The sequence below is a fragment of the Centruroides sculpturatus genome, unplaced genomic scaffold, assembly GCF_000671375.1.
Source record: "Centruroides sculpturatus isolate CEXI.00-Female unplaced genomic scaffold, Cexi_2.0 scaffold79, whole genome shotgun sequence".
Taxonomy (NCBI): Eukaryota; Metazoa; Arthropoda; class Arachnida; order Scorpiones; family Buthidae; genus Centruroides; species Centruroides sculpturatus.
The window spans coordinates 599,836-614,498 of NW_019384415.1; the positions used below are offsets into that span (position 1 = coordinate 599,836).

Here is a 14,663-nt window from a genome sequence, read left to right on the forward strand (position 1 = left end):
TCTACATTAATTTAACATTCGAAAATTACTCAGATTACAATTAAAGGTATTTTCCTCCCCCAGAAATTAAATTCATTACAAGATTGTCTGGACTAGTAACGGAGTTATTCAATAAATAACCCTGGAAGGAGTCCAAGTTTAAGTTTATCCTTAGATATCTCGACATTGCTATTAAAAATTCGAATTAATTCTTTTATTATATGTGAAATGAATGCCATATTCAATTGTATAGTTGTTAAGTATAAATTTAAATATAATTAAAATGAATATTTATAATGTAAATCATTGTTAGAAGTTGAATTTCACTTTACAATATATGTAATCAGTAGTATAACCCTAGGCACCATTTATCTTTATAAATAAAGAAAGAAAAAATCAAAGATTTGAATGTGATAAATGCACTTACACAGTAGACATGTGTATACAAAACCCAAGAGTTTACTCTATCCACAGTGTTAGTGGTTACACAGGGGTGAATATGGTTTGCAGGTTAATTCAGACCCCTAACATCATTTTTGTGTTTAATTAAATATTTATTTGCATATTTTAAAATTTATTTATTGTTCTATGCCTTTATTATATTCCAGAAAATTAATTATTAGTTCTTAGATAAATAATTTATTATTTTTTATTCTGATAAAGTTTATTAATTAATATTAAATGTTAGAAAAAATTTTATTACTTCTGTTAATTAATTTTAAATATAGATCTGTTGTTATGTTATTTAATTCTATTCTTTTAATAACAAAATTAAATTATTGTTTAATTTAAATGAATTTGGTGGTAAGTTTATTTGAATGTATACATTAATTATTCATAAATTTTTGGAATCTAAATCTATTAGAATGAAGCATTAAATATGTTCTAATAATAGTTAGCAGCTTTATTCTTTGCAAAGATGTTAGAAATTTTATAGGCTCCATCTTTGTTTTTATTGTGTTATCAGTTTAGTTGCTGTACAGGGTTTGCCCTCTGGTAAAGGCTACAAAGTATAACCATATAACAAACTGCAAAAACAAATATATATCTAGACATTAACTGTAAATACATAAAAAGATAAAAACAAGGACATGTATAAGATGAATATGTTGAAAAGAAAAATTATATTCCTTTCACCTTTATATTTAATGTGGATTTTTCCCACTCGATTTATGAAATCTCTAAAGATTCAAGCCCACATAACTCCTTAATCATTTAAGAATATTTAATAAGTAGTATTATAGAATATAAGCTCTATATACTCTAGCAATATATCACTTTGTACCAGTATATTATCATCTCTAATAATACTCTAATCCAACAAGTAATTATTTTTAAGTACTTAACACTGCAAAATGAGTCATAAAACATTATATTTGTTTTAATGAGTCTATCATTTTTATATTATAAGAGAAGATAATGATGTTATTATATAAATATGTCTAATATAGCTTAATAATTGACATGAATTATGATTATTTAGATTATTAGATATTTAATTCATTAATTAGGGGATGAATTGCTCTGAAATTTATCAGAATTTTATAAGATTNAATATTTTTTTTTTCCGTTAACGGTTAGTCGAATCAATAATCCATAAACCCTAGTTATATGCATTATCACACCAATGGTCATTGTGCTCGAACAGGTTTATGTCGAGGCTCCGTCTGTCCCTTGGATGGTCGTACAGATGACAGACATCCAACAAAGAGGCCGATGAATTTATTCCAAGACGGTGATGTTGGCACCAAATTGAAGACGATGACTGACGGAGGGACGTCTGATCAAAGGAGCAGCTTATCACTTCTTAGCCCTTTCGATGAGAATGCCGAATGGGCCGAAATAGCCGATATTATGGCCTCTTTTGGAAGTGGAATCGCTAGAGAGTCGGTCTTTGCAAGAGAAATCGAAGAGCAGTTCACCAAGACATTTATTAGTTCAGGTTAAAATTTTTATTTATTTAATTTTTTTAAAATCTAGGATTATAAAAATAAGATTTCACTAAAAGTAATAATAGAATTCGATCTAAATTTATGGCACCGTATTTTCCACAAATTGATTTTGACAGAATTTTATTGATAAGAAAAGTAGAATTTATCGGACGTTTTTATGTTGATCAAGATATACAGGCTGATGTACCAAAAGCTTAGTTAACTTTTATTTCTATATGTCAACATTTTTTCAACTTTAATTTTAGAAATTCTATACTAATCTTATGTTTAATTTTATTCAATTGTATAATCTAATTTGTTTTCATAAAATATAATATAATTATTTATTGCTTCTATAGAAACTTAGAGTTTTTCATGAATATATAAGATGAACTCCCTTACAACTTTTAATTTGTATCTAATAATTTTTAACCAGTTTAAATATTCTTGATTAATATTAAATTTAAAAAAATTAATTATAATTAAGAAAACTAGAGAGATAATGAAGTAACTCATATATGACGTCATTTTAAGTAATTTAATAACAGAACTGCAATTATATCCAATATGAAAATTGCAATTTGATATTTATTAACAAGTAAAATAATTGATAAATATTAACCTACAATTTACAATAATGGGTATGGAATTTTTAAAGATTTTCTGCTTCTGGTAGGTTTATTATATCAAAATTGAAAGTAAAAAAAAAACAAAAAAAAATACATTAATTTATATGAAATTAGTGAATCAGTGTATGAAAGAGGAGTGAAAATCTTAAATTTTTTTGATAAAAAAAATTCGTAGTACAGATTGCATTTTGTAGTGTCAACCGTCGTTGAGATAACGATTAGGCAATCGGGAAGTTTCTTAACAACTGAGAAACAGTTATGATTCATTATCTGAGTTAACTCATGAAAAAATAAATAAATAAAAATTCTCAAATGAATTAGATTGTCTGGCTGATAAATCCTATTCTTTATTGAGTATTAAATGAATAAATCGATAAATTTGAAGTCTTGTTGAGACTAAAAGACTTCAAAGTATCTCAAAATTTCATAATTATATTCTTGACTCCTTGCTCTAATATTAAATTTAGAGTAAGGAATTAATGTAAAATATTCTCTTAAACTAAAAATTTTAAGAAAAATATTTGAATTTTATAGTTTGTTTGTTTCGTTTATTATATTTATACATTTTTACGACTTTCAACGAAGGATAAGGCCGTAAATTCGCCAATGATATGATTTATACATGTTTAATTTTATGTAAAAAAATAATTTATTTATTCTACATTGTAAATATATGTTACACTTCTTAAAAAGTATGCAATACATAGCCTACATAGTAAAAATTTGAAACAGCCTACCGGTTACTCTTTTTAAAGACGTGGAATAAGTAACCTACCTGTTGCTCTTCTTAATTTTTTTTCTTTTGTTGCATACTTTAGCCAAAGGATTGTTTTTTTTTCCTTAATTATTATTACTTTTTTCTAGTAGACACTGCAACAAGATATTATTCCAGTCGGGGATTGTACTGTACAATGAATCCAATTATTAGCTTTCATATCCAAAAATACGTTGTCATCATCAGATGCCAATGCTCACTTAACATTGTCGTAACGTACTGTACGACTGATTTATTACCGTCGTCTTTGCTAAATAATGATTCTTTTGCCATGTCACAGTTTAATTGTTCTGTGTATAATACTTTAAAAATTTGAATAATTAATTAAATAGAAGACTAGGGCTGTAAATTTGTACTAAGAGCAATAACTAAACAGAATCTATATTTAATCGATATTATCAGATGTAGGCATTTATTTTTAACTTTATATAGAAAGAATGGCATTAAATAGGTTTTATTTCGAAAAAATAAATTGTAATAAGTAATAAAAATTTAATATAGAAAACTCGATTGTAAGTCATCCATAATTATTAAGTATTCATTTAAATAAATATTAGATCACTTGATTCTTTTACAAATAATTTAGGCTATATAAATGAAATTTTGATAAATATGTCAATCAATTTTTATAATCGTGACGACGTACTTCATTCTGACGTTCATTTTAAATCAACAATGACGAATTCAGGACGGAAATTAAATGAAAATATTTTATTTTTCTTCTATTAATTTTTACGCTTTAAAATATCTAAAATATATTTATTTATTTATACTAAATCCTATATTAATTAACCAAATTTTATTTATTTTGGTTAAAGAATAATTAGAACTAAACAAAAAATTTTAATTAGGATTATTATTTTATATTTTTTTCAAAATTTTTATCAATGAATAGTAAATAAATTAATTAAAAATAGAATAAACGTTTTATTCTTTTTTTCTTACTTAATTTATTTACAATTTTTCGAATGATTAATAATTTTATATTTATTATGTACAGTACATTAATTTAAATATTGATATGTACTTTATAAATAATTAATACAATTATAATATTTATAATATATATAATTATATAATTACATTATTTATGCGTAAATATTGACTCTGAATATTTATAAATTTAATATTAATTGCACGTCTCTATCTACCTTAATCATACTACGATGACTAAGATACTAAAAATTTATTTAAATGTATTAAAAAATAATAATACAGTAATTTATAAGTTATGTAAAAAAATATCTTGTATTTAATCGAGTACTATTGTAAAATATGGGTTAGAAACAACAGAATTGCAAATACAAACAGTTGTTTACATGCTTTAAATTATCAGAAGTCATTTGTATATTTTAAATATTTTTTTTTTCCGTTAACGGTTAGTCGAATCAATAATCCATAAACCCTAGTTATATGCATTATCACACCAATGGTCATTGTGCTCGAACAGGTTTATGTCGAGGCTCCGTCTGTCCCTTGGATGGTCGTACAGATGACAGACATCCAACAAAGAGGCCGATGAATTTATTCCAAGACGGTGATGTTGGCACCAAATTGAAGACGATGACTGACGGAGGGACGTCTGATCAAAGGAGCAGCTTATCACTTCTTAGCCCTTTCGATGAGAATGCCGAATGGGCCGAAATAGCCGATATTATGGCCTCTTTTGGAAGTGGAATCGCTAGAGAGTCGGTCTTTGCAAGAGAAATCGAAGAGCAGTTCACCAAGACATTTATTAGTTCAGGTTAAAATTTTTATTTATTTATTTTATTCCATTTATCTCGTGAATTCGTTAACGATATTGTTTATGTACAGAAGATAAATAAACTTCTTTCTTATTTAAATTAAGGCATTTAAATATTTTATTATTATAATTTTTTCCCCTCTCCGTTTTTCTAGATTCATGTTCGCCATTTTAAATATAATAAAATTATTTATTCAAATTATCTTTATTTGAATAAATAATGAAAGAATGGTGAAGTTGGAACCAATAATAAAATGGTTTTTAAATCTATTCTAATTTTTTAATTAGGACTTAGTTAATTGCATTCTCCCCCTCTTGCTGTTTACATTTAAGCTATGCCTCATATACATCTTCGAATATTCATTTATGAAGCTTTTTTAAGAGTTTCTAGCGTAGATGTAATTTATATTTATCTACGAATCTCTTAGTAAAGTTTTATTTTTTAAAATATTTTCAGATAACAGGAAAAAAGCGGGCAATGCCAGAGGATTTAGTACAGTCAGAGAGTGGTTAGAAAGTTTAGATATGGCAGAATATGAAAATTTATTGATGGAAAATGGCTTCGACGATGTCGACTTTCTGGTGAGTTCTTTTTTTAAATTTATGGGCATTTTAATTTTGTTTTTTTTAAGAATAAATCTTTATTTTGATAAAATTATATGTGATTATGTAATGTACGATGCAGGGAAGTACGACTCTGGACGATAGAGATCTTATAGAAATCGGAGTTCTAGCGGAAAATCACAGGCAGAAGATTCTTAATTCTGCTAAAGACTTTCCAAATCTTCTCCCTATCGGTAGAGGAGAAGGCAAAGCTGGAATACCAAACTCGATAGAACAGTGGCTAAGGTCTTTAAATTTGGAAAGTTATGTGAACGTATTTGCGGAGAATGAATTCACAGAATTGGATAAATTAACCACATTGACGAACGAAGATCTGCTTTTGGTAAGGTTTATTTTGAAATTATAAGTTTTTTTTTTAATGTATTTTAGTTGTTTTAATGTAATTATCATGTATGACGTAAATAACTTCATTGGTATCAGTTTATGCAGTTACTGAGAAGTAGCTTATCGAGGTGGAATAATAAAACATGATATCGACAATGTAACTGTCGTTGCGTGCGTTAATATTTTAAATCTGTGTGGGCGCGATGACTTGCAGATGTTTAAAATGTCCCCCTTCCTTTGCGACTACTCATTTTAATGTTATATAAAAACTATTTAACATCAGTTGGATGTTTTTAAAATGCAGGATAAATATTTACTTTTATATTTTATGATGTTTTTTAAGTAGTAAACACTTATCAAATAACTCAATAAATTTGCTCAGTAACTTTTGAAACATATTCAACATAGCTTGAACCTTACAGAAATAAATGATGAGAGGTAAGGTTTTTTCGAGTGCATAAAGTCGATGATGTTGAACAGATTGTTTCCTGGAAACAAATAAGTTAATTATTATTAAATTCAAGCAAATTTGTAAATTATATTTTAAATTTAATTTGCAATGAAATAAAAAGAAATATCTGTTTAGGGAATGTTTTATTATTTATATTAACGAAATTTTTAGTCTTTTAAATGTTACTTTTGTTAGCTAAAAGTCCTCAGAGTATACAAAAGACTTAGAGGCCATAATAAATTAATGTTATTAAAAATAACAAAAATAAAGTTGTTTAAGACTGCTTTTATTAATAAAGAAATATTCTATTCATTTTATTCGCTCAAAAAAAAAAACAGAAACATAGTAAAAGGGACCCGCTCTACCCCACTCCAAACAAGTGCGCCCTATCTCTGTGGGGATCCGTGTTCGAACACCTACAGTTCAGTCCCCTATAATTTATCTTGTGTAGTATAGGTCGGGATATCGTTCTTCATCCCTCTTCGATGGTGGTAGACCTCATTGGAGGTCAGCCCCACCCATAATTGTGTAATTGTGGCAGACCATACAGATTAAGTATGCTGGTGTCTCGTGTTAATTAATCAATCAAACACTACCTTTATTTCAAATTTTTTTGAAAAATTTTAATATTTTCAGATTTTATATATCTTATTTTTATAATATGTCAATGTATTATGACATATTTTAATTGATTATTGTTATTATTGATATTATTAATAATATTATGACGTAAAATTGTTCTTTATCAAAAATATGGATTTTATTTATTGATAAATTAATTTATATAACTTTAATCTACTTAAAAATATTTAAAATAATTTTTTTACTGTAACTTGAATGGAATTGTTAACGACCATTACAGTTCTATTTTTATTTTAAAAGCAGTTTTAAAATAGAGAATAATTAGAATAATTCAATAAAAAATTTCTAAATATAATTAATGTATGGTAACCAAAATAAAAAATTATATTTATAAAAAAATAGTTAGATATTTAATTTATTGAATGAATAACTAAAATAATTGCTTATTTATATTATTATTTATTTAGTTTCTGAAATTTGCGCTATTGTTTTGTGCAGACATATTTAAATATATTCTAAATAATATAAATTTATCAAATGTAGATCCTCGTTTTATGGCTGATTTTGCTTGACATTTCGCCGTTTTACAACCCCCACTTCAATGACTGATATAAATTTCAATATGTTTGACTACTTGATCGTATTTCAGCGTCATATTTTAATTTATGTTAACTTTATCTGACAATGTATTTAAATATTTTCCTTGGAATTTATTTTCAATGTCATTGAGCCTGTGAGAAATAGGTGACGTCTCGCTTTACGACGGCTTTTTGTGTAGCAATTAGGTTATAATAAAGCTCCTATGGCACTTGAATTTACTAATATTTTATTAGATTATAGAATTTATTCAATTAAGTTAAAGAATAATATAAATTGCAAAAGTTTTCATAAGATGCTAACAGAACGTTATTATTTTCTCAATGAATCTAATTATAAAAAAATAAATTTTTATTTAAAATTTATTTGTGATTTTTGCAATTTTCTAAATTATACAATGCTTAAACATTAAGTATTTAACATTCTATTGTGTTAAAAACTAAATCATAATGTAATTATCCTAATTGAAGCATCTATTTGAAAATTGTAAATTTTTTTAAGTACACGTGGAAAAATCTACTTAAATTACATTAATTATATGAATTTGTTTCTTTAATAAGTTCTGAATTATCTGTTTTTTCTTCTGACTTCTTTCATTTTAAAATCTGCAACAGTTTATAAAATAATAACGGTGATTTTAATATATTAAAATTGCTACTGTATTTATAATATCAGATTCCTGAAAGAATACTTTGTAATTTAAGAGGTTTAGGCCTATATTATTCGCTATTTTTAAATTATTATAGTTAATCATTGGTTAGAATACTTTTTAAAAGTTGAAAATTATGGAAATGAATCATTCTGATTTATCTCAGGTGAAATATTCTATAATTCTTTGTAAAAGTTCATTTTATTTTCGATTGAATTAATTATTGATCTACAAAAGTTTTGTCTAATTCTGTAATGTTTCTTGAGTTAAATAAATATATTCTGTTCCATTTACAGTACTTTGGATTATATTATATTAAATCTCCAGTTTAGTAATCAATAAGCGCTGTCGTATTTGAGGTAGAACTTATAAGATATTACATTACGTACAGTACATTTTTACTGTATATATATTGTAATAACGTCTATAACCTACGTTGTAGAAAGTAACAAAGGTAAATACCGTGTTAGATCCATGACGATTAAATTATTCTATAAAAAAAAAGGTATTCTTTAAAAATACGTGTGTATTTTCTTTATATTGCATTAAACATGTACTGCATAATACATCGGGGGAAAGCTTGGAGACAAGTAATTACATCAATAAATGTTTATTTAATTATTTAATTTTCTGGGGTTGTTTTACAAGTAGATTATAGAATACACATTATGGTCGATGATGTGAAGTTAATATCTCAATCACTTTTACGATTATAATTTTGAAAAGTTTTATTCGATCACAGGGGAAGACAAGTTCCCTGTTTGTCCCTCCATGCTTGTACATTTAATAATGTTATTACCATTTATATTTTTAACGAATACTCTTTTGACGGAGCAATTTCTAAAATTGAATAAATGACATGGATCTAAAGGTAAGCTCTAGAAGTTATTGTTTTATTATTCTAGTGTTCGTTGAGCTTGTTATCTTGATAACATTGATTCTATATATATGATGCCCATATTCTTGGCACAGCTCTCCAGGAAAACAAGCATCATCCTTTATGCACTTATCTTATTATGATAATAGTAACTTTATTTTAAATATTGATCAAGTTTTTTCCTGTTTTCATTCAAGAATATCCTAAGTTTTTTGAGTATATATTTAGAAATATTATCTGATGTAAATTGATAAAATATAAAAATATTTAATGTTATTTTAGATATTAAAAAATGCCTGGCGTAGTTATTTTATCGATTTTTTTCAATTCTGTTTTTAAGATTATAACATATAGGCCTATTTTTCGTTTCAAAAAATAAATTTATAAATATTATATAAAAATTGATTTGAGAATTAAACTTGAATATCTTAAAATATAAATCATTATTATTTTTTTATTAAAGAGAAAATTTAAAGATATATCGAATTTAAACTATGATAAGGAGAGCAACCTGTCGTATATAATTTATAGTAAATTTGTAAAATGTTGAATTTTTTATTATTTTTTAGATTCTATGAAATATTAGAATAATAAAAAATTTAAGAAAAAGATAAACTAAATATGATATGAATTTAAATATTAATAGTACTAAATTGTTATACTTTGAACGTATGCTCTAATCTTGTATTATAATTTTTTTAATCACAGTTAACAACTAATTAAATTATTTATAAATATTGTATAATGTATATTAGTTATATGCTACATCTATATATTTTAAATTTATATCTATATATCAATATCTCTATATATAAAAAATGTCGAAATATGTGTATATATTAGGCAAAGGCTTCTATACCGTTTAACGTATCTGCACCAAATTTGTCAAGAATATTTTTCGGCACCCTAGAAAAGTACTGTGGAAGTCCCCATCCCAATCCTAAAGTCCACCCCTTCTTAACTGAAGTTCGAGCAATTTTTTGTGTTTTGCAGTTTCATTATTGTAAATACTCGGGTATTTACAATAATGTACATTTATAATTTAACATAAATAAATGTACATTTTTTGTTAGTTACTAACGAGTAAGACCATTGTTTTTATCATCCCCTTTCAATCCAATCTCACATATTCTCCATCCCCTCAAAATCTCGAGCAACGCCGGACATTATATATTTAATTTACCTTAAAATCAGTAAATGTAAATTTTTTATTTGTCTTATTTTAGCTCTTTATTAAAAGTTATAACCTAATATTGTTATATTAAAAATTATTGTCTTATCTTGATGTAGCTTTTGACGTCAACGAGTCATAAACGTCAGGATTCACTCTTAAGATTCTTTTGCAAAAGTATCCAAAAACATACTAAATATTTAAATCTCTCTCTCCCGTATATTTAAAATGTTGTCATTTAGTATAAATCAGGACTTCCCAACTAGGTCATTATCGACCCATTAGGGTCCATGAAAATTTAAGAGGGGTTGATCAAATTTTGTAAATATAAAAAATTCATTAGAAAATATTAAAAATTATGTATGAGTGCTGTTACATAAATACATAATGTATAACACAGCATATAATATAATAGTAAAGAGGTCAACGGAAAAAATTTTCTTAAAAATGGTCAACACGTAAAAAAAAGGCTGGGAACCCCTGGTCTAAATGAAGATAACATTTCAGTTATATGATTTAAAATTTCTTCCTGTTCAACGTTAAGAGTGAACAGTAAAATCGCTTGAGAAGCTTTTACAGTAGGGAAGCGTGCTACTTTCTTTTCCATTGAGCTTATATTAAAATCTTTATTATAGTATAGATTTATTATTTTTAGCTTATAGAGTATTATTTTTACTGTTTATTATTATTCCACTATTCCACAATGATTTTCTTATTATTCCACAAATCTACTGTTGTTTAATACTTGTTAAACCTGAAATCTATCTGTCAGGTTTAATAAGTCTTAAACAACCCACATTGTACAGTAGTAGAATAATAAAACACAGTACAGATGTTTTTCTAATCTTTGTACTCACTGACATAATAGTTTCATGTAATTGTAATCACTTCACCCATCTAGAGACTAATCAATATTACATGAAAACATTATATATAGTAGGTTTGTTGAATTAATAAAATTACATTTAGATATTTTTGAGAATACATCACGTACAAGACATGTTGTTTAGTTTATACTAAACAAATAATAAATATGTATAATACAAACATAGCAACGTGGTGTTTAAATTTTCTTAATCAAATAATAATTTAAAAAAACTGTTCAGTGATTTGCGAATTGCATCTCAGCATCCCTTTGAAATAATTTTCAATGATATTAAAGTAAATATTATTTTTGAAAACTAAAATTAAATATTTTCGAGGTATTTTTTCAAAGTTTTCATCATTGTTGACAAGGCTCTTAATTCGTAACGTAATATTTTATCATTCGCACAAATTAAAATTCCTATTTAACAGAAGTATAGTGTAAAATACAGTGTTATATGTTTAAAAAATAATAATAATTAAAGGCTTATATATAAAATCAAAAAGAGTCAATAATTGGCGGATGGAATTTTCAAGAAAATGATTTCTTGTGTACAATAATTAATACATATTTCTTATTTTAATTAAAATAATTAAACTTGTAAACGGTTGGACCTCGTTCATTTTGGTGAATTTTCTTCTATTTTAATAAAGTATTTTTCAAATTTATAATTTCTAAAATACGAAGAATCAGAGCAACTTGTTCGCTTCTCTTTGCCAATTAGTGATTTCATATTTTAGGAAGGAGAAAAAAAATGAAGTAATGTTGATTTAGTGTAGTAAAGGTCGACTTCATTAATGTGGAATAGTTAATTAATAGTCAGATTGGCTTCCATTTGGGCTTTCATGTGGATAATTCTATGATTAGATCTCGTGATCCCAATTTCAGAATTTTAAGAGAATTTACTTATAGTTATTATTTTAAGCATAGTTTTAAATTATATTCTAATATTTGTATAGTCATTTAATTAAATATATTTGGGTATTATTAATATAAAAAATTTATTCTGTGATATACTAACTTGTAAGTGTAGATTTCTTAGTGATACGGTTCCATGAGTTATAGAGTAATTAGGCTATAATTGTTGGTGGAAGGCTTCTAAGCTTCATTTGGCTTTCTGATTGCCTTAAACTAAGTAATAAATGTTGATAAAATATCGTGTAAGAGTTAAAAATAAAATTATTGACTCCTTTTTTAAATTATTTTATATACAAACAATAAAAAATGGAGGAAGTGTGAAATAAAATCGCTCTCTCTTTCTCTGTAAATATGTAAATATTAGTTTTATGAGGCATTAAGGAATTACATCGTAAGACACAATTTTATTTTTTATATTTTAATATATTCTAGAAGAATAATTTTATTAAAAAATTTTGCTTTAATTTGTACAAAGTTACCGTATTTGGATTCATTTATTCAGTAGAATATACTTTAAAAACGAGCAATTACTTATTGTGACATCGTCACAATGCCGGCTGCAATTTTTAATCATATTTTAATTTAAAAATCACGTGATTTCCGGGCCAGACCGGAAGTTCATATATAGTTAATCGGGGCGTCCTACCCCTAAGCTTTCCGCTTTCCATGTCTGGTCTCGATTTTCTTCTAACTTCGAGATTATGGAAGAACGGACAGAAGGAAGACAGTATGAATCTATTAATCTATTAATTATTAATTTGATATTTAAAATATAGAATTATTGATAAATATAGTAATATATCATTTAGAATTTTTCAATATAATAAGACTAAATTTTAATTAAAATATTTAATTTTTTTTTTTTTTAGTTAATTGATAAATCTTTATTACACCGAATATCAAAAATGTAAGAAAATTCGATAATTAATTATGAGATTAATAAAAGTCTTTTTAATGAGTTGTATTTCGACCCACGATAAGTTACTTAAGTTTGAATCAAAAAGTGAAAAGTTATGGATAGTAACTTTGTATATTTATATATAAAAAAAAACTATATATATCACTTCTTGAGAAATTTTCTTGAATTTTAAGTAAAGAATCTTTATTGCTGCAAGGTTTTCTGGCGAAACTGTTAAAACTAGATCGATAAAATTCAATATTCAATAGGGTATATTCACAGCATAAAAGCTTTAAAAAAAACTGAAAATTGTGCCTCTAGGAATAGGAAAGAAGGAAGAGGAATTCGATTTTCAACTCTGAATTTTTCCATTTGTACTATTTTATATGAAAAAAGTTCTGGAAAGATAAAATCATTAAATTGTTTGTGTAGTTGTTGAATAGATCAGTGCAAAACAAAGAATTATCCTCCCTCCTTCTCTCTCTATAACTTACTAAACTGGTAGAAACTCGAAGCTTAACCAATTTGAATTGAAGGATAAATTTAAATAGCATCAACCTACATTAATTATAATTAAAATAATTAATTTTCACGCAGCAATTTTCGGAAGTAAAATTTATATTAATGTTTAAATTAGCTTAAAAATTATCTTACAGTTTACAGATTCCCTGTATTATTATTATTATTAAAAATTAATTTTTAATAAATTAAAATTTGTACTTCTAAATTTTGTCTAATGTTTTAATTATTATATTTTTTATTGTATTTTATGTGTATGTTCAGGGTTTTATTGTTAACGTGGAGAGGAGATACGTTGTCATTACTGTAAATAAGAAAAATAAATAAGCAAACTTAAACTGTATGCAGTTTACTTAAAAACATATATAAAATATAATAAATTATTTTTAAATTTAAAGCTTTAAAATGTAGCCTATATATCATGTTCATTCATTTGCTATCGGTTGATTCTCATCTCATTATTACATTACTGTATCGTTACTCCTTTATTTTTCATAACAATTGGCCCTTTTTGTGAATTTGTACGTTTATTTTAATTTCTCTTTTCGAGTATATCCCCCTTTTTTAAATATCATGATGTCAATTGTAATTTAATTAAATTCATTGTACTGAAGGTTCTTTCAGTTATTTTGTTGTATTGCATCTTTTGTAATAACTGCAGCACTTCTATTTTTTTTTCAAGGAAAAAAATAAAGTTACTTAAATTTCATTATTAAAGATGAAGTTTATAGAAATAAATCTATTAAAATCGATTTTAGAAAGGTGGAAAGTTGAAGCATCGATTAGATTACGTAGTTCTGGCCATTATCCAAAAAATTAAATTTAGCTGTTTCATGTAACAGCTAATAATTTTTTTCTTTTTTCCAAATAAAATATTCAATTTTAAATTTCTGATAATTAAAAAAATTCAGTAATTTAATAACTCACGAATATCTCTTAGAATTTAACATAAGTTTCGTGTTACATCAGTCTGAAGCGTTAAAAACTACACTCATAAAAATAATATAATATTTGATTTAATTTTTTAAATCAATTTTTTTATTTATACAATTTACCCTTATTTATTTGTATATATAAGTTTTATATTTTTAATTATTTATATTTAAAATTAGAGTATTAGCGCGGTATAC

At 25.3% G+C, this 14,663-nt stretch overlaps 1 protein-coding gene across 1 annotated transcript in view; it reads left to right on the top strand.

The window, feature by feature from the left end:
• Positions 1–14,663, top strand: part of LOC111619174 (ankyrin repeat and sterile alpha motif domain-containing protein 1B-like) — a 55,343-nt gene that overhangs the window by 38,322 nt on the left and 2,358 nt on the right. Inside the window, exons 16-20 of the mRNA XM_023360865.1 lie at positions 1,628–1,921; positions 4,708–5,058; positions 5,516–5,640; positions 5,744–6,013; positions 10,236–10,245. Coding sequence (XP_023216633.1) covers positions 1,628–1,921; positions 4,708–5,058; positions 5,516–5,640; positions 5,744–6,013; positions 10,236–10,245 — 1,050 coding nt within the window. The remainder of the gene's footprint in view (positions 1–1,627; positions 1,922–4,707; positions 5,059–5,515; positions 5,641–5,743; positions 6,014–10,235; positions 10,246–14,663) is intronic.